Genomic DNA, 24157 nt, shown 5'->3' with positions numbered 1-24157 from the left:
TCCTCTCCTGGGACAGAAGCTATCTTCAGTGCGTTTGTGAGAAATGGTTGTAGATGGGCTGCCTTTAAACATCATTTTTATGAGTTCTTCTAAACATGGACAAAGGCAATAAAAATTCCCAACGCTACATACGTTTTAAAAGACATCATTGTCACATGAAATGATTTTGCTCCTGTGTTCCCCAAGGAACTGAAAAGTACATTATAATCACTGTAATCCTGCTGGGTAGAGACAGTATCTTCTCTTTATTCTTTGTTATGCCTGATACTATCTGTTCCGCACATTATTAAGAAATCCGCATCTGTATCCCCCTCATTTCCCAGGAGCGCCACAAAGCCAGTACTTTTTCACCACCGGGCCTTGCCCAGAACGGTCCTTGTTGATGCATTCTTTAAGGGAAGGTGGCAAATACTGGTAAACATGTCTTCCTGAATCCACAAGGCCAAAGAAAAGACAGGCTCCGTCTTGCGGGCGGGGTCCCCGCAGCACCACGCCCGCTGTGCTATCTCACGTCCTGACAACCTGGCTTCACCGCCCCAGACCCGACACAGGCCCTGACTCAGACACCTCGGACAAGGTAAACATCCCCACTCTGAAAATGGAACCCCATCCCGCGCTCCTGCACGAGCGGGGTGAGGCTTTGGAGCGGGCAGTGGGCGTGTGGGGGGTGCAGCTGGGGAGTGTTTTCCCCCTCAGGGCTGCGGCAGAGCCCTTAGGGTCCCCCAGCCCCTTGACTCGAGGCCCTTCTCTGACCATTGTCCGCACACCTCGTCCCTCCGGCTTCCGGGCCGCGGGCGAGATGATTTGCTGCAGATGACATCAGCCCTGGGCCAACGGCTGGAAAGGGGAGGCAGCCACCGCGTGAGGATGTGCCGGGTGGTCCTTCCCTCCTCCTCTTCCTCCTCCTCCCCGGCTCCCTGCCTAGTCTCCATATAAAAGCGGCGCCGCCTCCCCGCCTCTCTCACTCCCCGCTCCTCTCCGCCGCGCGCTCCAGGGGAGGGCGGAGGGGAGGCGGCGCCGCGCCTGGAGGAGGGGGCGCAGGGGCGGAGCCGAGCCCGCACCTTCCCAGATAAGCCTTTCTCCTGCCGCAGAGCAGACGAGAGGAGCCCAGCGGCCGGAGCAGGACACTTCGCTCAGGCGGAGGGCCGGCACGATGGCGACCGTGGTGGTGGAAGCCGCCGAGCCTGAGCCGTCCGGCGGCATGGCCAACCCGGCGGCGACCACCTCGCCCAGCCTGTCGCATCGCTTCCTCGACACTAAGTTCTACTTGCTGGTGGTCGTCGGCGAGATCGTGACCGAGGAGCACCTGCGACGCGCCATCGGCAACATCGAGCTCGGTAAGAGGCCCTGCGCCCCCAGGGTCGGGCCGGGGAGAAGCGCAGAAGCGACCCCACCCAGGGCGCGACGGCCACCCTCCTCCTCGGCCGCGCCCCGCACCCCCGCCTCCGCCCGCCACCTCCGCATCGCTCCGGACTCCTTTCTAGGCTAACTAGGGAGAATAACACGAATTATTAGATTTGCGACCCGGTGGGAGAGTCTCCTAACCCTGAGGGATCTGTCACCAGCTGGGTCTGCAGATCCGAGCTGGCCACCGTCTCTTCCGCTAAATGAAATGCAGGTGTCAGGAGCAGAGGCCACAAAAAACCGGCAACCCCAGGAAGCAAAGGGGCGGGGGGGCCTGATGCAATCACTCCCTTCAGCTCCCCCTCTCCCCCGCAAAGTGCTGGGACCCCCGGCCGGCAGATCCCAGGCTCAAGTCCCATGTGCCAGTCAGTGCCCGCGTGGGGATCATCCTCACCACCGCCCCTCAGCCCCCGAGAAATGCCTTTTCTGGCTTAAAACCTCCCGATCTTTTCTTTCCTCGGGATGACGAGGCCAGTCCTGGGGCCACGCCCGCTCCCCCACCCCCGGGACGCAGAGATGGAGAACCGCTGGCGCTCCGTTCCCAGACGGCGCCGCCTCGTACCGCCCCCGGGGCCTTGGTTACCGCTTTCAGAAAGGACAATGGGTCCCCAAGTTGCGGGGTGGGGCTTTCTTTTAAAAGTCTCAGCCTCGGGAGTGATGGGGGGGGGTGGTTGGCGGCGAGCGGGGCCAGCGCCCGGCCGGGTGCGCGCACCAGGAGCGCGCTCTGCAGAGGCCGAATAGCGGTTCTCCTGGAGCCTGGGCGGGGCCGTGGGGTCGGGCGGGCGTCGCCTCGGGCGCGCACACCGAGCCCCCCCGCCCCGGGTCCCCGGCGCCGCAGTGCCCCCCCGCGCCGCACCTGCCCCCGCACTGCGGCGCCCCAGGGCCGGGCATGCGCTCCGCCGGGGCTTCGGCCGGCTCTGCCGCGCTCTAGGTCCCGGGTGGGCGGCTCGTGTCTCTGCCTCGCCCTTCCTCCCCCCAGCCGCCCCCCATCCCTTCGCCGCGCCCGCGCCCCCGAGGCCCGCGGCCCCCGCCCCCGGCGCGCGCTCCTCTCCCGGAGCCGCGGAGGCGCATCTGCCGGCCGGCGGTGGGCGTGGTGCCGCCGCACTGCGGTCCCTACGGCGGCCGAGCGGACAAAGGCGCGCCCGCTGCCTCCCTGCTCGCCCCCCGCCCCTGTAAAAAAGACCGAAGGAAAACCTTATTTTAGATGAAAAAATCAACGCTTGTCATCTGCCTCTGCATGTGGAAACGGCCGCTGGCCCTCAGAACAAAGGCTGCGGGGCGGGCACGGGAGTTGCGCACCTGGTTCTTTTGTTTCACTTTAAAGCACTGATTTTTCCCTTTCAGCTTAAAAAAAAAAAAAAAAGTGAACAGAAAGCATGGCCTTATTTTATTCGAAAAAATTTCAAGAATAAGAGATTTCAACAGTGAAATGCCTCAGTTGAGCTCTCAATAATGCTTCATCTTCCAACTGTAGGCCTTTAGTCTGATCCGTTCTAATTTAGTTTATTTGCACATTTTCTCCTTGGAAAATTTCACACTTCCGACTTTGGGTGTGGCTGCTGTAGGAATCAATGACTTCAGATTTTTTAAAAAATTGTATTTTTCAGCACCATTGCCAGAGGATAATAATACATTAAGGAGGTGCTTTTCTATCGATAAAATTCTCATAACTGCCTGATGTGGTGCCAGGAGAGGGACCATCGCCCCCATTTTAAAGATGGGGGCCCAGAGAGGCAGGAAGGATGAGGGGACTGGCTCAAGGTCACACGGCTGTGAGTGACAGAAGCGCGGGCACTGCAGCATCCCTGGTTTTCTGGCCCCTTCTGGGGTCGGTGCAGGGCAGGCCGACACCGCCGGGAGAGCGCACAGCGCCTGTGCCTTTCCCAGGGCCGGTCTTTGTGTAGTCATCTGCTGGTGGGCAGCGCCCACGCGGGAGGCGGTGCGCCATCACCTTCGCACCGTCATTCTCTCCCTGCTCTGTGCCTGCTCATCGTCCTTTTAGTGCTGGTTCCGGGAGGTTTATTCAAGCCGCATCTGGGTGAGGATGACACGGATGCATCCGCGTTGTGCCGTGCTGTCTCGACTCTTTTTTTCCAGCCCTAGCGCTTAGTGACGAAGTTCAGATTGTCTTCCTGACAATTTTTTTTTTTAATTTTAAAAAATGCGATTGAGGCATTATAAAGAGAGGAAAAGGCACAAATCATAAATGAGAAGCCCAGTGAATTTTCACAGAACAGGCAACCTGTGTAACCCTGATCAAGAAACAGACGTTAGTGGGTTGCCAGAAGCCCCCTCGTGTTCCTTTTCAATCTCCATGCCTTCCTGATTTTTAATTCCCTAATTTAGTCAGGTTTTTGCACCGAACTCCAAAATGGCTGTATTGATCCCATTAAGAATCAACCAAGTGAGCCAGCGGGGCGTTTCCTTCCGCGCAGTAACAGATGCTGCTTTTCCTCTGGAGATCCCCGGGCCTGGGCCCTGGGGTCTCTGCGGCGGCCCAAGCTGCAGGGCCTTCCAGCGCTGAGGGAAAATGCTGCTCCCGCGGCTTTTCACACGGTCTGAGATGACTTAGCAACAGGGCGGGCCGGCTGTTTCCCTGTGCCTGACACGCTGCCGCCTCAGCCTTCGGGTCCCAGCTGGGCCTCCTCCAGAGGTCACTCTGGCACCACTGCTGCTGTTGCTGGTGCCTGTGGACCCGTTGTGTGAAGCAAGATGGAGATGCTCCAGGGCGTTCGGCTCTGATGCTGCTCTCCAGGCCGGGAAAGCTGCTCCTCTTGCTTCCTCTTTCCCCGCCTGTCTTAACCGAGGCTCTGTGGGTTTGGAGACCCTGGTGACTTGGGTTTTTGCCATTTGATTGCTGAGGGCTTTTGGAGATCTAGGAAATAAATCTGTAGGAAGGTGGTGGTAAATGCAGTAAATCAGCAGGCCTGCAACATCCCTATGTGGATGCGTGGTGAATCCTTCTTGACACCAAGGAAGAGAGATGGTCACTCGTTTTCTCCACTGTATTCAGAAAGCGTAACGCAGGGTTTGGTCAGTCTCCTCAAGTTTAAAACAACCATCTTTGGTCCAACTAGTCTAGCTTTTTTTAGTTAGTTATACAGGACTTACCCCAAACCGCTGTCACTACCACCAACTACCACTCCTTTGCCGCTTCCTAATTAGCCCCCAACATGGGCTTAAAGGTCATCCCATTTTTAATAGAGCTCCCACTCTTCGCCTTTATTTGAGGACATAGACTACATACATCCATGCCTTGCAACTGGATTCTAGAGCCTTGTGAAAGTTGTTTTCATTGTTTCATTTTATTTCTTTAAGGGAAGTGAAACATAAGGAATACTAAGTGTCGGTTTGATGCTTTAAATTACTGTGAAAGAGTGTAACTTTCCTCTGGTTAACAATCGGAATCAGCAAGATTTGTTCATAAAAAGATAGATGTGGGTAACATCTAACGCAGTGGAGTTTTAGATGTAAGTTCAGCTGATTACATTGTAACTCTCTGATGTCAATCTATTGAGTGTCTTCAGCACAAGATGACAGAGAATTAAGAACCTAGGAAAGATTCAAGGTTAGTTTTCATTTTAACAGGGGAAAAAAAAAACACATCATGATGGGAGTTAAAAGAAATGTTAGAAAATGTTAAATTTGCTATATTCATCTTCTTACTTTTCAAAGTCGAAAGGCAGATGGGTTTCTGCCTGCACTGCTTAATTGGGTTTATCTACTAAGGGTTCTGTGATCCATGCTGAAAAACAGGCCAGTTCCCAAACTGGAGGTCATTAAATTGATGATTCATTCTTACTCTTCTCTAACTGCTACTTTTAAAATAAGTTCTAACTTTTAGACCAATAAGTAAATTATTATAAATCACGTCTTTTGTTTGTTTCTAATGTGAGATGCTATCCAAGGCCTAAATTATCATCAGTGCTTTGAAATGATGAGCTCTGTATGGAAGGCATTGTCTGCATGACACAGCGTGTATATATTGTGAATGTGAAGTTCTTGGCTTAACAAAAAAGGAAAAAAGCAAATTGAAGGTTAGGTCAAGGGAAAAATAGGAAATCTTTTCTCTGAGAAAGAAAGCCTTCCTGAACATAACATTCCCTTTGTTTTAATTCTGGTTCTATAGTTTATGATTTTAATCTGACTAAGATCACTTTTTAGCATAGTTTTACACATAGAATCTTGTGATTATAGCTTGATCATTTAGGTACTTGCAAAAAATCTTCCAAAGCCTGTTTCTCTGAGGGAGCAACTGAAGCTCATAGAGAAAATCAGAATGTCAAGCCCAGATAACTGTCAGAGAGAACCACATGCCATTTCAACATGCAACACAGATCATTTCACTGCTTTCTTCAATCTGTTGTCCCTTTTAGAAATATAAATTTATCCTTTAAATGGGAGGTGCTTTTTTCCCCCTTTGCTGGTTTTATTAAACAATCCTGCAAAATGCTGGCGTGGTCAGTGACCTCGGAGAGCCGCAGCCCGTGTTCAGCAGAGGCACCTGCTCCTCCTCACGGTTCCCCCTGCCGTCTCCTGTGATGCACCTGCCCCAGACACACACACACAACCTTCTCTTTCTCTTTTTTCCATCTTCGTGTCACGTTGGCCTCCCCTTTGTTCACCACTACCCCTGAGGTCAGAGAACAGAGATGGAAGGACCTTTGGTTACCCTCTGGTCCCCGTGGCTGGAGGACTGGCTGACAGAGTGATGGCACACACTTCCAGGGCTGGTGACAGCCCCAGATTAGGCAGGAGAGTTCCACCAACTCCCCAGTTGTGACATATGCCCTCTAGGCCCAGAAATTTAAAAGTGGAGGTTGATCTCCTCCAACTGGTGGAATTGTTCTGACCCCACCTGGGTAAGCCAGTGAGGGCACAGACAGTGAACCCTCGGGAAAGGGCTTTACGTGGTGTGTACGAGGGGCAGTCAGAAAAAGGGCTGGGAATTTATCCGGACCTCTGTGCCCCATCAGAGACCAGGATGGTCTACTCCTGAAAGCCTTCCAGAACCTCTTTACCTATACTCCACTATCCTCCAGCCAGGAACTCAGAGAAGGGAGGATGTGGGAAGGACGAAAGAAGGTATTTTTCTGTCCACTGTTGGCTTCCTTTTAGGCACAAAGGGGAGACACGTACCTTGGTAAATGCAGTGTGAACCTTCACTGAGAACCAGTTTCCCTTTACTGATATTATCCAGTAGAAGGCACAAAGTAATTACAAAGTATTTTCTTCCTAAAATTGATATGGAAAGTGACCTGATTCCAAAATTTTCCTTTCCAGCTAAAATAAGTAGTAAAGATTTCATTGTCCTCTTTATCAGTGGTAGTAGTGACTATGCGTTGTTAAGACATAATTTGGCTGGAAATTTCTCCTTTGAAAAGAAAAGTCTAAATTTTTAGTTTCATTGGGACTATAAGAATTGAGAAATAGTATTTTTATCAGCTGTTTACTAGTGTAATTTAAAACTTACCAAATGGTTTTCCTACTGTTTTGTACTTTTTCCATGGCTGATTGCAAATCATATAACCAGGAGATTATGAAATAGAAAGCAAACCTTTAATTACATGTGTCATGACAAGTTGATTGAAGCCGAGGGAAAAATGGCAAACGGCACTGTAAGAGCCAGTCCACATGTAACCCTAGATGGAGTTGTTCATGTGGTGTGGCAATCTAGACGTCACTTAGAACAAAGGCAGAAAAATTGTATGAATTTAATTTAAATACATATGTCTCATTAGGAGCTTATTGACCCAACTTGACAAGCCCGAAGACAAAGTGGAGCCCAGACCTGGAGCACAGAGACTCCTGTCAACCATCACCAATTAAGCAGCTCAGACAGGAGCTCGAGAATTTTTCACACTAGACGAGCATATAGCGTATACATCGAGGTTAAATATTCTAATGAATTCAGACCTCTCAACCTGTCAAGCTTTCTGTGAAACAAAAAGAACCCATTTATCATCTCTGCACTAAAAGGACCCACAAAATCTCAACATGCCTCTCTTGTTAAAATTTAAATACCCCATCAGCACAGATGCAAACTGAGGCTGTCCATGTTTCCAGGGAGACACATAAAATCTTCCCTTATAATTTAGCCTCTCTTAGGAATGTGAACTCCTCCACACCTGAATTCCTCCCATGGATTGTATGAGGAATTTCTACCTCTAGTTAGTGGACATACATCGATCTGAAAATGTTTCTCATAGTTGAAAAGATGTCCTCTATATAATCTGAAGATATTTTGGATGCATAGTCCACTGAGTTTCCAGAATCTTTTTGTAATGTGTGTGTGTAGTGTGAATCTCCTTTGATTCTTTGCAAGATAGGAAGACTGAACAGGCTATAAATGGGGGTAAAGGCAAATATTCATTACAGACTGAGAGGTGTGTGTAAATAACACATTGCCGTTTATCCTCCCAGGTCTGTATGCACGACTAATGACCAGCGAAAATGCTTAAAGGCCCGGTGTTTATTTAGGGAAAGTTCACCTGCTGTGTTATTCCTGGGGGTTCAAGCTTCTGCCCTTGGTGGGTATGCAGTAAATGATTGTTGTTCCAGAGGTTTGTGCTGGTAGTTGAGGATGCTCCATGCAAGGGTACAGTCGTGGATACTGCATATTGACATCTATGTGGGAAAATACAAAAACACAGAAAAAACAAACACTCCAGAGTCCTTTGGCTCCCTAGTTTTCCCCAGCTGGCACCCCGGATCTCTGGATCTCCCTTCTCTGATGCGCTCTGGGTTTTCCTTAGCCTCCCCTCTGGGAGGGCATGAGAGAGGCGGGGAGGGAGGAGGAGGAGGAGACGAGGGAGGGAGGGCGTCAGCACTCCTCGCCCTCATGTTCCTCTCACCCCAGCTTCCAGTCAAGGGAACAGAACTTCTGGGCGAATAGACAGTTCATGGCCCCCAACTCTGTGGACGCTTTACAAAGTATAAAAAGTTGCCACATTTTGTTACCTCTGCATAAGAAAATTCAGTGCAACTAACAATTGTGAATGAAAGAGCTGGCTGTCAGGCTAGTCAGGTATAATAAATGTTGGAGGGAGAGACAGGCCATGCCTGTATAAGATTGAGATCCGGCCTTCTTACCAAAGATCACACAAATTTTCGCTTGATGCCCTGGGGCTGAGAAACCAAGGTCAGAAAAGGGATGAGTAAAGAAAAGAAACTGTTGACGCACGCAGAATCTGCACGGCGTCATTTCACACACAGTCCTGGACCCGAATGCAGCCCCTGTGTTTCTGCCTTCCCCACCTCCTCCGCCATCTTGCTGCCTACAAGTGGACATGGGAAAGCTAGAGGTTGTCCTTGGGCCTCTTAACTGCTACAGAACTCATCATCCTCCTGTCCTTTCTACTCCCTTCCTCAAGTAAAGCCTGTCATTTTCCTGATAACTGTTTTCTTTTACTCTTCCAGAAAAGCTGCATTTACGTTTTATGAGGGCAAAAGTTCAGTCCACACTGCTCATTATCCCTCTCTTGCGGCCTGGTGGAGAGACCTCCCCGGCCCTCCCATTTTGCGGGCATCCACCGCTGGTCACCAAGCCCTTCAGAAAAGGGGCTTCCACACCCTCCCCTGAAGCCTGAGAAATGTTCCACTGATGTTTCCCAAACCACTCTGAAATGACTAACTGGATGTCTGTCATCTGTCTTCTGTCCTTCCTTAGGAATCCGATCATGGGACACAAACCTCATCGAATGCAACTTGGATCAAGAACTGAAACTTTTTGTCTCCAGACATTCTGCGAGGTTCTCTCCTGAAGTGCCAGGTGAGGCTGGTTCAGTGTTAGTCAGCTAGGATCGAGGGGATGAGGAGGCGGGCCATGGCTCTGGGCTCCGTCTGGGCGTCCAGAGACTTCTGCTTATTGCTAAAGGAGCCTTTGTGTTTGTTATTACCAACTTGGTTAGCAAGAAGCCACAGTTTTAGAAAGTCGGCTCTATGTTGTCATTGTGCGGGTTACCTATTTTGTGGATTCTTGTGGGGTTTTTGAGTTCTGGGGTAATTTTTTATTTCTATCTCAGTACTCTGAGCTTTTGGATTGCAAACTATGTAAATGTTAATTTTACTCAGATGAAGTTAGGAATACAAATGGATACTCCAGAATCCCACGGCTCACTTCCCTCCCAAGAAAAAGGGAGCTCCCGCACTTTAGAGGAAATAGACACCATCATTTCATCAGTGCGTCTCCCCCTTTTCTTAGTGTGGGGAGAGTTTGAAATTCCAAACTGCTGTTAAAATAGCCTTTCTTTCAGAGATGAAAAAGAATACTACAGAATAATAACAGGTAAGGACACCAAAATTTTGTCATTTGTGAAGCTGCTCTCGCTAACTGGCGCCCCTCTGGGGATGTACTCTGACATGTGCCTCTGGGCCTGGGGTGCAGTAACCCCACCCATCTTGTCCCCTCTTGTGAGTAGTGACCCACTTCTCCCACCTGGTCACATTGGAGGGTTATGGGCAGAGTTGCCAGCCCATAGAGACACCAAACCTGGGGCGTGTTTCTCAGCAGCTCTTCCAGTGTCTATCACAAACATTGTATTGAACTTATTTCTTGAATATCACTTAAATTTTATGTAAAATAGAGAAAATCTTTTTCTGTCTACTTGATTTCATCATATGACTGGTAATTTTATGGGCATTGATATAAAATCAGAAATAGGGTTTAGCCTCTTTTTGACTGATGACATCATATTCCATTAGCCTGGCACACACTGAGCTTTGAAGCCACATACAGAACGCCAGCGCCTTCCTGAGTCACACTTGGCTACAGCAGTGTGCCTACGAGACTGCCCCATTCTTCTCTTTGAGTTTGATGTTAGAATAAAATCCCGTCCATTTCAGTTATCAAATGACCTGTAGCTTTCAAGCATGGAATTGAGTGAATGTGCTAAGAAAAACTTAGCAAGAACAGATTCACTGAAAGTTAAACTTGCTGCAAAGGCATGTGGAAAATCTGCTCTTAAGGAACTTTGCAGCGAGAAAAGTGATCCCGATACTGTGAGACAGCGGGTGCTTTGCTGAAGTGAAGGTACAGTATGTGGTTGTTCTCTCATTGTTACTGTGTTGCATTTTTATGTCTTGCACGTCCCCATAACTTCTAAAATCATCTCACAGAAAGAGAAATAAGGGAAGTACCCTTTTCCAGCAAGTATGTTTCCAAATGTAAAATTGAAACTTCCATCCTCTCCCTGTGGGTTGCTCTGGCTTTCCTACTATGACTGTTTGCAAGGCTACGTGTTTTTTTGGTAAACAAATCCCATAATTCCCACTTGTTCGTTCACACTTTGACTGACTTTATAGAATGACAGCTGTGTTTTGCAAAATGAAGGGCTGCAAGAATTGCTAAAGAATTAACCATTTTTGGAGCAAGGACCTGGTATTACTCTTGCGGACAGGAAGGCCAGGGCCCCTAAAATGCTACTTTAGCCTAATGTACCCATCCCCCTACTTTTCCTGCCATCACCTGGGATGAGGACTGGCCACCTACCCACTGGCATCAGGGCTGTGCCAGCTCTGTGTCCAGAGACCCTCCCATTCCTGCCCACCCCGAGAAGGACAGATGTGATGACCTCCCCTCGAGCCTGTGAGTGCACCATGCAGGGCCGGCCTCGCCTCTGTGAACTGAGCATCTGAACTGAGCCCTGGAGTGATGCCCCAGGGAGAGGGCATCAGGGGGAGTGTGCAGAGTGGCTTGAAGCTTCCTAACCAAGGCTGCCAGCAAGGAGGAAAGCGCGTGTCAGACTCAGCTCAGGAAGTCAGTGTGTTTTAGAGAGAAGAGATGTTCGCCAGAGGACAAGGATGCAAAACTGGAGGGTGGGGATCAGAGGATGATCGCTGGGCTGGGCCCAAGGAAGCCTTTAGCTTCTGCGGAACAGACTGGAGGGTTTATGGGAAAATTTGAAGTCTGTTTGTCAGTGAGTCCAAGGCTGGTGGTCTCTTCCCCACTCACTGGGATTCCGGAGGAGCTAAAGCCTGTGCCTCAAGCCCCTAATATGGAGTCAGCTGACCCTCTGCATTTAGAGTTTCAAGCTCCTAAGTTAGCTGAGAGGCAAGGAACAAGATGAAGGATGGAGCCTCTGAAAAATAAAGCCATTCATTCAGTCAGTTAAAAACACTTAAATAGCACCTACAGTGAGCCAGGCGGTGAGGGAGGGGGGCGGTGAGCGCTCAGCGACGAGCGACCCAGACGTGTCACCACTTGGTTTGCGCTCTTCTTCCTGTAAGAGGAGGAGCAGGTGACTGCATCAGATCCAGGCGGAGTTGGTTTTGTCTTGTTTCGTTGAGGCGAGCAGAGTTGGAGCGACATGTCCGTGGTTTCCCTGGACACAAGGAGATTAGGAGCTCGGTTGCTCTCGTATCTGTTTCACGTTCATGGTGTTACAGCTGTGTTGTCTTGAAGAACTGGTGGTCCTAGTGAAAGACTGGCGACAGCCTCCCATGCAGCTAACAGCTTGTGCAGGTGGCACAACCAGGTTGTGTGTTCATACTAGGTTTTAAATATGGTTTGAGATTCAATTTACCTATTTCTTCAGACTTGCATCTCGTTCCAGACCACTCTGAAAGGTTTACTCATCTGGAACAAATATCCTTGGAGCAGGAACCTGGAATGTGATGCTTTCTCTGCAGAGGGCGGGGGTTGTAGAGTATGAATGGTGAGCTGGTGGGTCCCCCTGTTCCCTGAATGTGCGCCCTGGGCTGACTAAGCCCTCCCCAGCTCTGGCACACTGTAATTCTTGGAATGGTTCTTACTATAATTCTTACTGTAGTTGTTGGGATGGTCAATCATCGAGGGCCAGCTTACTGTCTCAAACCTGTTTCAGCGTTGCTTTCCCTCCAGATCCTTCCACGCATGGCTGCTGTGTCCTGGCAGGTCTCTGCTGACTTGCCCTGAGGGAAACCATTCCTGGCCACATCTAAGCTGGGCTCAGGTGAGACCAGTTGTCTTGAGGGAAAAGGTTAGGTTCTTTCATGAACACTCCCCAGTCTTTCACACAAGGGAAAGCTCCACAATTGAGGCTTCCCAAAATAGAGCAATAGCCATGTATTTTCTTATATTGATGAGTTCAAAGCCTATGATACAATTTTTATTTATGCGTTATAGCATGTTATTTGTACCTCATTCATGTTGGAAGAGAGTCATTTTTACAAGTCTCGCCACAAGAGCAGAGCGAGGCTTGCCGTGCCATGTGGAGTCTGTTTCTTTCTTCCCTAACTTGCCTCTAGGTCCACCTGCACAGACCTGTGGAGGAGCATCTCCTCGGGCTTACGGGATGTGCTCCTGATCATCTCTGTCAGACAGACAGACATTTCAAAACAACAAATACAGACCGTTCCCAGGGCAGGGGCGCCAGAATGGAAATTAATTCCAGTTTTCATTTCGTTTTGCCACTTCTTTGTGCCTATTAAAATAATTAACATTTTTTGGTAACCCAAATCCACACCAGCAGCATAGCACAATGATTAAGAGTGCAGAGTCTGGAGCTGGACTACCTCTGTTTGATCCTTGCTCTGACATTTATTTACTGTGGGATCTTGGACAAGTTACTTAACTATTCTGGGCCTTAGTTCTGCTGTTTGTAAAATGGGGACCTTCACTTCTACCTCAGAGGTTTCCTGAGCATCAAATGAATTAATGGGAGTAAAGGTCTTCAAACAGTGCTTGTCACGTGGTAAAGCGATAAACGTAAGCTAGTATGAATGTTGTCTCCCTTGTTGAAATCTATTTGACTTGCATATTTGGTCATGGTTACTATCTATGGGGAATAGTGGCTTTAGATATTGGCTGGCTTCCTTTTTGTAGTAATTTTTTTAGTTTGTATTAAAGATGTTTCTCAGAGAAGCAGTTGCCTCAGCATTGTCAAGACGCACATAGCTGCTGTTATGTGTAGAGGCAGTAACTTTCTGTGAGTGAGCTTAGTAAGGTTCTTGGGTGTGAGAGCGAAAAGGAGATGATACAGGAAGGCACTGGCCCCGCAGGACCTTGGGGTGGGGCTGCAGACCGTTTGCACAGTGCTCCTGCTGGGGCCCACTCGAGGATGCTGAGTGGGTGAGGGTGCTGGCCAGCTTTCTCCTGTGGTCATCCATCCATGGTAACCTCTGCCCCTCTCTCCTACCACTAAGGTCCCTCTTCTGCCCGCCCCCATCAACAAGTCACTCTGCCGGTGTTCAGAAACTGAGATTTCTGGTGGTTTATCTTCTTAGTCAACTGAATAAGTAGTAAGACCTTGGCATGTTTGCATTCTGTCACTAATTTTATAACTCCTGGTCACGTTCACAAAAATCTTAGTACGGTGGGATTGATTTTGTAATGTGTTGAAGAACCCAAGCCTCTTCCTCAGAAGATAAACAAACCACAGCTGAGCGTCGTGAGATTTGTGCTGAGTGATTGCTAAAAATATATGACCTCGAGATTGGGTTTTGATGCAGAATTCAAATCAAGCCCTTTGCATGTAAGTCATGTGGATCCTCCACTCCCTTTGACATTAATGTGGCAAAGTTTTACAATATTTGCCGATAGAATGATAAGAAAATGCTAAAATGCCCTTAGAAAAGATCTAAGAATATTTTTAGTCATCTTCTTCGTCTGTCTAGACTTGCGTGTTTAGTCTGTCATCGTACAGAATTATAGCTTAATTGCATGTGCCTCGCATGCACCGACTTTATGACGATGGGTAATGAGTGTGTCCCAGCCCTGCGCTCACCCCGTAAACAAGAGAGCTCCCAAATAGAGGTTCAGCTGCACGCAGGATGCTGACCTCACGCCGGGAACCTGTGATTTCAGAGGCGAGCACGTGATCCCCGTGTTTTCTCTCTCAGGTGCCCGTGCACCGGTACAGGCCCTTGCCCACATGCCCATGTGGTTCATCTTTTCTTACATCATCATCATCTAAAGTTATGGGAGGAATCCTGGTATTAGAAGAAAACGACAAACAGGGAGCCTTATTTCTGTTCGAGTAACCAGACCTCTGTTTAACGTCAATGCCGCCTGCCTGGGAAGGGGCTCCCATTTTAATGCAAATCACCCTCCTTTCTCCCACTTACCCCTGCCCTCAGTCTGCCTTGCCAGCAACAATCTTCAGTAATGAGCTGCCCTCCCGCTCTCTGCTCCCATTCACGGTTGCAGCCTGAGCAGCAAACTGCCTGGTGGCCCCACCCGAATTCTTTTGAAACAGTGAAAGGGCCAGACTTTCCGAGGAGAAGGACCAGAATTCTGTAGTGTGTGCAACACGAGGCGGGGTGCCTGCGAGGTTTACATTTTGCTCCATTTTGAAATGTGGGGATTCTTTATATCTGTAGATCCTCACACCAACGTGATTTTTTTCTGGCACAGGTGTCGCCGGCAGAGAGTAATAAAATGGCGCTTCATTGCCATGTTCATGCACGTTCATTCCTCAGGGTGGTTAATGATGGCTCATTCAGACCACCCTAGAAATACCTATTCATCTCACTTTTTTTTTTAAGCGTAAAAAGGATGTTTACTCTGCCGGCTGTAATGGCTCTCAGGCAGTCCCTAATGGGCACTGTGGAGCCACTCAACAGAGACACATAGGCAGGGAAGTAGCAGAAAATTGGCTGCCTGGGCCCAGGAGCCATTTTGGGGACTGTCAGTCCTACCGTTAAATTCGCCTAAGTTGTTGCAGAACAGCCGCCAACATTGCCAACCAAGGACAGCATCTCCTGCTGAAGGTCAGCTCCGTCTTCATTTCCAGAGACCAAAGAGAGCCCGCGGCTTTTTGCTGGTGGAGTTGTTGTTGTTGTGTTGTTTTTGAAGCACACGACAACAGCAGCACACTCCCGAGCAACAAAGTCCCTTTACTTTTACTGGCTGCTTTTGGGTTTTCTCCCGGGGGCGTTTTGTTCAGCATTGATGGAAGCAGCTGGAAGTAATGGTGGCAGGTGAGGAATAAAAGCATAAACGAGTAGATTTCTTTAAAAAAAAATCAAATACTGTTTTTGAGCATTTATTAATAAGCAAGGAATTGTAAAGGGACATGTGGAAGAATGAGGTGTCCCCACTGTTTATAATTTAGTTGGGAAAATAAGTCATTCATAGCTTTTAAAAAACGCTAACAAAGAGTGTTTTCTTAATTTACAAACTGTGAGAGAGACAGATACAGACACACACAGAAGAAGAAAGGGGGAGATTTACTCAGATTCCTAAAGAGGACAGAGGGAGAGAGTGGAGACCATTTTGCTTGTTCAGCCACAGACGAGTCACAATGACAAAGGTTCCCCAGGTACCAGCAGCTCCCCCAGCTGCAGCCCGGGACTAATTAAACGGTACCCAGGCAACCAGCAAGCATCCTGCGCCCTGCTCCAGAGCTCACGCCTTTTGTTTCCTGTCTGGGGTAATTTCTACTGCAAGTGAAGTCAGATTTCTTTGGTCCTAGAGAAATGTGAGAAAGAAGCGCCCCTGGGGAAGGACACGTAACAATGGACACAGGGACTGGAGAAATTAACATGCGCACAAGACAAAAATCATGTTATTTTAATAAACTACTCCAGCCTGTGTTAAAGACTTGCCTACAGTCAGGACTGGTGAGATGACCATTTATAGAAAATCCAACTGGAGAGTTGACATAGGATTTAAAGATGAAGTAGTCTAATTAACTGCGCACACTCGGAGCCTAGGGAGGGTGGGGTTGATTCTGTGGCCCCTCCCTGTAGCTGCACCACACACCGTTTCAGACACTCAAACTGAGGCTGCCTCTCAAGATTGCCTTGTGGGGTGAATTGCCTGAGGGGTTGAGCTAGGTGTGCACATCCCAGGACTTCCTTGGTTTGGAAAGACCTCCGACCCTGCCCTTTGCAGCCCTTTCTTAATCAAACAGGTTTTTGTTGTAGGCGATGAGTAAAAGAGGCACAGTGGAGCATTTTGGATGAAATTCAGATTCCTGGTTTGCATCTCACCTGGATAGTCTGGGGAGGGAGCTCCACCCCCTGAGGGAGCGCCACGTTTCCAGCACACCCTGCCCAGGGACACTGCTCCATGTAGATGTTGCTTTTTGGTCCTGAAATGTCAGTCCGTGGAAATGTTACATTTGGGGAAGGTAACGATAGGAATAAAACTAAAGATGGAATGAATTCTGCAACCCAGGCCAACAGCGCTGTCTTGGTGCCGAGCTGCTCAGCCATTGTGAGCAGCTGCTCTCTGCCTTCGGGACTCTCACCTGGAAGTTTTGATGATTGTGAACGACTGTGAAACAGGTGTGAAAACTGCTTTTTGGAGCTCTTCCCCTTTTGATGTTTGTGTGCATGCATGTGAGAGAGAGAGAGAGGAGAGAGATGGGGGCTGGGGGATGGATGGATGCCTGATCAAATTCTCACCCGTTGGAAAGGAGATCATCTTTTCACATTATATGGTATACCTTTTTAAAGGTACTCTATTATCAGCCAATCTGTCATTAAATATTTATGTTGAAGTTCCTGCCGCAAGACACGGTCGCGTTCCAAGTGCTGTAGGCTGTAAGGAGAGGTGTAAGAAATCCTGGCTGAGGGTTGTTTGCACTTGAGCGTGGAACTATGACAACTGACAGAGCGAGTTAGTGTAACATGTGTCCAACGAGAATTTTGCAGCAGGATCCTTCTGTAAATTGTGTTTGTTTAGGCTATTTTTAAAAATATACACGCATAAAAAATATGTACTTAAATCATATTATCTATTCAAACTGATGCATAAATACAACAGATCAAATGGGCTGGATTCTCTTTGTGACCAAGGAGTTTTGGATCCAAACTGAATTAATTATTCTGTAGTTTGGAGCTACATTTTCAGTTAAGTCCTTTAATTGTGAAAAGACTGAGTTGCTGTTGTAAGGATTGACCCCTCTGAAAGCAGGTGAGGACGGAACTGCTGAACTGAATGTATAGTCTTGATTCAGGATGGTCTTTGTTGCTGAGGGCTGGAAGCTGTCCATTGGCAGCCTCTGCAGCCACTTGGGAGAGATTGTGAAAGTGACAGTTTTTATGGAAATAAATCTGAGTAATTGGTTCCCTGCCCAGAGGCAAGGATGGTACTTTGGGAAGTGCTGATTCAGCTGTTCCCACATCAGGGGAAGCAGCGAGGGGACGTGTCTCCAGCTGCTTCCCAGGACCCTCCCTCCCAGAGTCCTGGAAGCCTGACCTAAGGCGGCACCTCTGGCCACACCCGAGGCCATCGTTGCCCACGTGGCCCCTCGAAAAATTGCTCTGAGGCCTTTCCTCTCCTGCAAAGAAAGGGATTAGACTGTATCAGGGCATCTGAAATGTCGTGCCAGCCGTTAGTTCTGTAAAACAGTAATGGATAGTCAGTGGGAAGGAATTCCGTGGGGAAGTAAGTCTGGGAACTGTGGCATCCTAGATCTTATTTTTTGAGGAGCCATAAAGTGTGTAACTGCATGTAAATAAGCCTGTTTAATTTCGTATAACCATAAATTTCCCCACCATATTTGACTAGTCACTTCCACCACCACTCTCTCACAGGGACCTAGATTTCTCTAGAACACAATTTGGGCAAGGATGGACTAAAGGAATCTGAGTCCCTTCAAGTTTGTATATTCCATGACACCATGAATTTTTACTAAATTGTCTCATCACTGAAATGTCGAAGGGAACTTGTCCCATTCTCTGTGGAGCTTAAAATGTTTTTTAATCCAGGTTTTAAAATATCAACGAAAGAGTTTAGTTTAGAAAATCTGCCTTTCCCATCTGCTAGGATTATTAGTTTTGGGGAAAGATGCACAGCTTTATGACATGCAGGCTGACTTCCCAGTTTGGGAATTCTTGGCCCTTGGCTTTTTCCATCTGTCTTTACCTTGCAGACAGACCAAACAAGACAAAACTTAACCCAGTTTGCACAGTGCCAAACACCTGCATGGAAAGTATTTCAAAAGTCAAATTCATGAGTGTTTTATCTAAGTAATGCCAAACAGGAAATAGCTGCATTTTTTCCACTAAAATTAGAGCTTCCCCCTTGACGTTTTGGTACTGCATTGAGCCTCAGCTTAGTTACTTATCCTCAGATCTTTGGGAAGAGGCTGAAGATTGAAGTTCACGAGTTCTGGGGATCATCTGCAGGTTGACTGTGTTAAAAGTGCCAGGTACATCGTTTGTTAATGGGTCATCGAGAACAGCTTGTATTTAAATAAGCATGATCAGCCCGGCGTATCTTGTCATGTGCACCATCAATTATCACAACGTCGCTTAACAAGGTGGTACATGCTATGAACGCCCTTGGGAAGCAGTGTTCAAATCAAATTACTGACAGCGTGCACCTTGCATGCGAGTCGTCATTATCAGAAACCTGTGATTATCTGGAAGGAAAAGTGATTTTTATGGTAATGCAGCATGTGATTGACTAGTGGTGTCTAATACCTTTAAGGTAACAATTTCAATTTGTTTGATCCCTAATTCGATCTTGTTTGCAAAAAATGTTTAATTCACTCACTACAACCTACACGTGATATTTATGGCAAACCTTACAAAGTGTCTTAAAAGCTGAATGAAATAGTCTATGCAGGATAACAACATTAATGATAATATCTCTATGGGTGAGAAGAATGGTGGTCTGGCTAATCAAATATTCTAGTTAATAGAGAGCCGCCCATAATTCTTCGTGGGGTTATTATTTTTTAAGTTTCAGAATCCAGTGATGCAGTCCTTGCTTTTATACTTACACCTCAAATTTATCAAATGGACCTGGGATTCCTAAACCGAATTTATACGTTAGCCCAGGATATATTTAAACTAATTATAGAAAACATGCACTTAGAAATCTGGCATTCCTCCTTTCTCCGAAATGGACTGATATTTTCAAAAAGAGTTTTTAAAAAAGAGGTATTGCCCTCCTTGGGCAGATGCTAGCGTTCATTTTATTGAGGCCTAGGCCAGAGAGATGCTCCACACAGAACACACCTCGTTACCACCCATTTGGAACCTAAACCCAGGACAACCTAACGGAGTCTCCCGTGGATGGTTCAGGAAGGAAGCCCTGTGCCTCAGGTCCTCACCACAAACGTGAGTGGTCACTCCACTGTCAACACTGTCTTATTTTTGCTCTGTTGTTTTACACATGGAACAGAGACTAGTGGAGCCTTTGGAATAACATTCCAGCCTATAAATATAAACGAAATAATTTGGCAAATTGACTCACTCCGGGGTTGTCTAGAAATATGACTGCATCATCAGATAGAAATTTCCATTGCTGGAATCCTTTAGCCAGCAAATGGATTTTCTATGCTTGCTAAGCAGACTCATCAAAAATATGAAACTAGTTACCCCAAAAAAGCTCCAATGTACAACTTAAAAAGAAAGAAAAGAATAAAACAACCAACCAAATGAAAACCTTCGAATGAGAAAAATGGAGACCAAAGAGCTTGAATCAAGTAACTGCTTGTCGTTGTCAGTGCCCTCGAGTGGACTCCGGCTGCCAGCGGCCCCGTGGACAGCAGAGTGGAGCCCTGCCTGGTCTTTTTGTGCCATCCTCTCACCTTCTAGTGAGACAATGCTTGGCTGCTATTTATAGGGTTTTCATGGCCAATATTTTCGGAAGTGGGTGGCCAGGTCCTTCTTCCTGGTCTGTCTAGTCTGGAAGCTCCACTGAAACCTGTCCACCATGGGTGACCCTGCTGGCATTTGAAATCCCAGTGGCACAGCTTTCAGCATCACAGCAACAGGCAGCCACCACAGTGTGACAACCGACAGACAGGTGGCGTGGTTCCCTGGCCAGGAGATGAACCCTCAGCCAGAGCGCCAAATCCTAACCACTAGACCACCAGGGCTGGCTCAAGTAGTCATAGGGCTGGATTTTTTAATCTTTGAGGATTCTGACTTTTCGGAAATGGCTTTTTCCCAATTGTAACTGAATGATAAGAGAAAAGGAATACGATTATTCTTAACTATAGGTCTGAGGGAGCTTTAGGAACGACCCTCCTTAAAGAGCCTTGAGGCAGTGCCTGGCACCCACTGCCGGCTTCCTATGAGTGTGACAATGAATGATGAGGTGTCGTGGGTTGGAGAAATTATAATTAGCTCTTAGATTTGAAAAATAAGCTGCATAAGAAATCTGGAAATTTGTGGTGATTATTTATATTGCAAACAATTTCTTTATTACAGATTTCCTGTACACATCAAGGTGTGGCAGAATGTTTATTTACAAGCTCCCAATTGCTTTCAGAGATGTGGCAACCTAGAAGCTCTGGTTGAGAGCGGTGTCTGGAGAAGCAATGACAGAGCCCTGGGAGGGAGGGCGTGGGGTTAGAAGGTCTGTGCTCTGCTCCCACCTCTACTGCTAAGTAGACCTGCGCTGTTGTGGACAAAGTATTTAGCATTTATGAACGTCAGTTTTATGATCTCTAAGGTTCCTCTTATATTTAATATTCTGTGATATAATATCAACCCATAGTGAAAAAAAGTCATTCAAGTATTTTTAAAAAGTGGTTTACTGCAAAATTGATAAGCATGGCTAATGTGTAAAGCCACGAAGGTGTTGTTTGCATGAAGTTCTTTGGAATTCTTAGGATATGGTGACATGCTTGGCTGAACAGTGAATGAAAACGTGTACACTCAGGCCACTCCTTCCACAAGTATGTATTGCTCGTCTTATGGGCTCTGGTACTGTGTCAAATACTGAAGTAACAATAATAAGCAGAATAAATAAACCCACAGTCGCGGCACGATCTCCCACAGAGCTCTGAGTCAAGGTACGGAGGCAGACGTTGATCAAATAGTCATACAAATATGTATGGCCATCGGTACTGAGCACCAGGGGAGAGAATAGGGTACTGTATAAATATGTAAAAGAGGAAACCGACCTAGTGAGGGGGAAAGTGAGAGAACTTTAGAGCTGAGATTTGTGATGAATGCTTTTAATTTTGTATTTAGGACATTGGATGCTGTAGTTGTTTCCCTTTTAATGAAACGTTGGCATATCAGCCTAGCTTTACAGGTTCTGAAGTAGCCAGATATTTCTTGAGTTCCACTGGGATCAATGTGAGGTTACAATGGCACATTTCTTAGGAAATAGGAACAATTAAATGGACATGATTTAAAAATATTTCTATGAAGATATTACCATTCTTGTAAGGATTCCACTGCTTTGCTCTGAGTTAAGCATGAAAGTAAGAGAGAACTACCTGGATATTCATTGGCCTCTTAATAAGCATGGGATTAATTACAAATTTGCTGGTTTGCAAAAATCCCCATGGTAGAGAAGTGAAGCAACCAAAATTCCTGGGTTCGGATACGCGGGTTTGTGTTGTCACGTGACCTGTGTGTTAGACCGGTAGTCTCTTACTGTTTTCTTTTTTCTAGACCAATTATAAACCCTGTCTTGCATCGCATCTCTGGTCATTTGTCATCTGTCGTTTACCTTCTGGTTTAAATGTCCACATGTCCTCTTCCATGGCCGTTGATGTCTCGGCCCTACCTGATGAGGTATCTGAAATCTCGCCTTTTGCAAGTAAAAATGCTTCTTCTTCAACCTGGAGGATGTTACTGAAGCAAGTAACCCATGTAGTATTGGAAACCAGCGCCCCGTATTGGAAAAGATGACACCTGATGTCACCACGCAGTCTCGCGTAGAGGAGCCTTTCTGGTTCTGTGTAGGGTTTTGCGTGAAGCTCTTAAAAAGCAGCTGTGTGAGAGGACTTCGCTCCATCATCTGCTCACGCCCAGATCTCGGCTACTCTCCCCGCTCCATCTGAAATCAAAATGTTGTAAAGAAATGTCCAGATAGAAGGATTTTTCATTAACCTTTTTCTGAAATGCTCTGAACCTTTCAGTCTGCAGATGTTGGTCTTTTTCAGGTAGCAAAGCTCTTTTCCATGGGTTTTTTCATTGTTTCTGTTCCTGTTCTGATTGCAGCCATAAGAATATGTGTCCTTTTTATTCTAGCACTGGCTCTGTCCCCCTCTGTCTCATCATTTTCCCTTGGCTCTCTCACGTGTTCGAGGGGAGCTCCTCACGCTGCCCTGTACGTCGCTGTCAGATGCAGATTTAAATTCTGCAGTTGCGTTTTGTCTTTCCTGGAATTCTTTTGTTGATTCCACTGGCTTCTTTTTAAATCTCTGCCTGGAATTCAACCCACTCCGTTTTTGTTGTTCTCTGTTGTTTTGGAGAGACCGTGTCTGCCGTCTTTTGTAGATACGAAGCATCATTTTCTAAAATTGTCTTTTGTTCCCTATAGAAAGTCATTTTTTTTCTTAAAAGATTGGCACCTGAGCTAACAACTGTGGCCAATCTTTTTTTTTTTTTTTCTGCTTTATCTCCCCAAATCCCCTCGGTACATAGTTGTATATCTTAGTTACGGATCCTTCTAGTTGTGGCATGTGGGACACCACCTCAACGTGGCCTGACGAGCGGTGCCATGTCTGCGCCCAGGATCCGAACCAGCGAAACCCTGGGCTGCCACAGCGGAGCACACGAACTTAACCACTTGGCCACAGGGCTGGCCCCTAGAAAGTCGTTTTCAGAGACAGCATTTTTCCACCAAGCCTCAGGACGATGCTCTTTCTTCCATGTGCTGCAGAATCTTTTCGAAGGTCCCGTTTTTTCTATTTGTTCTCTTCTCCTTATTTAGGGCGGGGTCTGTCTGGGCTCAGCTTTTGCTACCAGGTGGGTCTGCAGAGACTCCCTAGTGATTTGCTGCCCCCTCGGTCGCCGGCAGCCTCACCCTCTCGTAGCTAGAACCCGAAGTCGGATGCAGCTTCCTCTCCCCGCCCTGTGTCGTGGTCCAGCAGGCTTTCCTTTGGCGTGGGATGCTGGCCTGGGAAGAGATGCCTCTGACAGAGAATTAGATGCGACCTGCAGGTCTTTGTACAAACAAGACGTGAGGAGGCCCGTGCACTGGCATGTGCTGCTCCGCACGTCCCTACTCTCAGCTTCGACGTGCAGGGCTTTTCCTGAGAGACCGCTCAGCTCAGGTTGTAATGCAGGCCGGCAGTTTCCCTCTCTCCAGCCCCGTCTCCGCCAGGTTCTGAGGTGAGGGGTGGAGGGGGTGGGGCAGCGGTGGGGAACCGAGACCTCCTTTTCTGGCCTTTGCATCCTGGATGTTGGGGCAGGTGTTTGAAGAGCGACTCAAAGCCTTTCCCACCCTCTCTGAGTCCTGCAGAATGGGGAAGGCTGCGGCTCAGGAGCCAGAGGTCCCGAGTTCAGACACCAGGTCTACCTCATGCCCAAGCTCTCTGTGCCTCAGTTTCCTCATCTGTAAACCTGCTTTACAGAGGATTAGTGAAAGTTTAGCAGCTAGAGGACATGTAGAGCCCTGGGTGGCTGAGGGGCGAGGGGCGGCACACGCTGGGTGCCCCGTAAGTGATGGCTCTTGCTGGGAGTCAGACTTTTGCTGAGGTGGAGCGTGGGTTCAAGAGTGTTCGAAAACATGTATTTCAATTCAATTTGGTGCAGTTCTTCCTCCCCTCCGAGCCCCTCTCCCCCCGCCTTTCAGCATATGGCCAACTCTTTACTTTAAATCAGCATGGTCAGTTTTTCTGGTTTTGTGTATTTTCATGAATATTTCAAAAATTCATCAATTTGGATAAAGATATATTAGGCTCTTCTGTTCTGCCACCAGATTAACCCACCAGCTTTCCTACTTCCAACTCAAAGAGTAATTAAATGATATAATCTTCATTTGTGAAAATCTGTAATGCTTGTAGAATGTGGTCCATTTTAGCATCCTGGATACGTTTCAAAAAATCATGTTTTTAAGAGAGAATTACACGTCATTTGTACAAAACAAATTCTCTGGTAAACTTGATTGGTTCCGTGGTAAACA

At 47.4% G+C, this 24157-nt stretch overlaps 1 protein-coding gene across 5 annotated transcripts in view; it reads left to right on the top strand.

Moving 5' to 3' along the window:
* The first annotated feature begins 782 nt into the window (after nucleotides 1-782).
* The window catches only part of MAP1B (microtubule associated protein 1B), an 89294-nt gene continuing 65919 nt past the window's right edge, over nucleotides 783-24157 (top strand). For all 5 annotated transcript variants that reach the window (XR_006889325.1, XR_006889324.1, XR_006889322.1 and 2 more), the window contains exons 1-2: nucleotides 783-1337; nucleotides 9074-9175. Coding sequence is in view for 1 of the 5 variants with exons in the window: in XM_046665877.1 (XP_046521833.1) it covers nucleotides 1154-1337; nucleotides 9074-9175 (286 nt within the window). In the remaining 4 variants the exon portion in view is untranslated. The remainder of the gene's footprint in view (nucleotides 1338-9073; nucleotides 9176-24157) is intronic.

The sequence above is a fragment of the Equus quagga genome, chromosome 7 (assembly GCF_021613505.1).
Source record: "Equus quagga isolate Etosha38 chromosome 7, UCLA_HA_Equagga_1.0, whole genome shotgun sequence".
Lineage (NCBI taxonomy): Eukaryota > Metazoa > Chordata > Mammalia > Perissodactyla > Equidae > Equus > Equus quagga.
The sequence above is the reverse complement of the archived record's forward strand: the minus strand, read 5'-3'. Positions and strand labels throughout refer to the sequence as shown.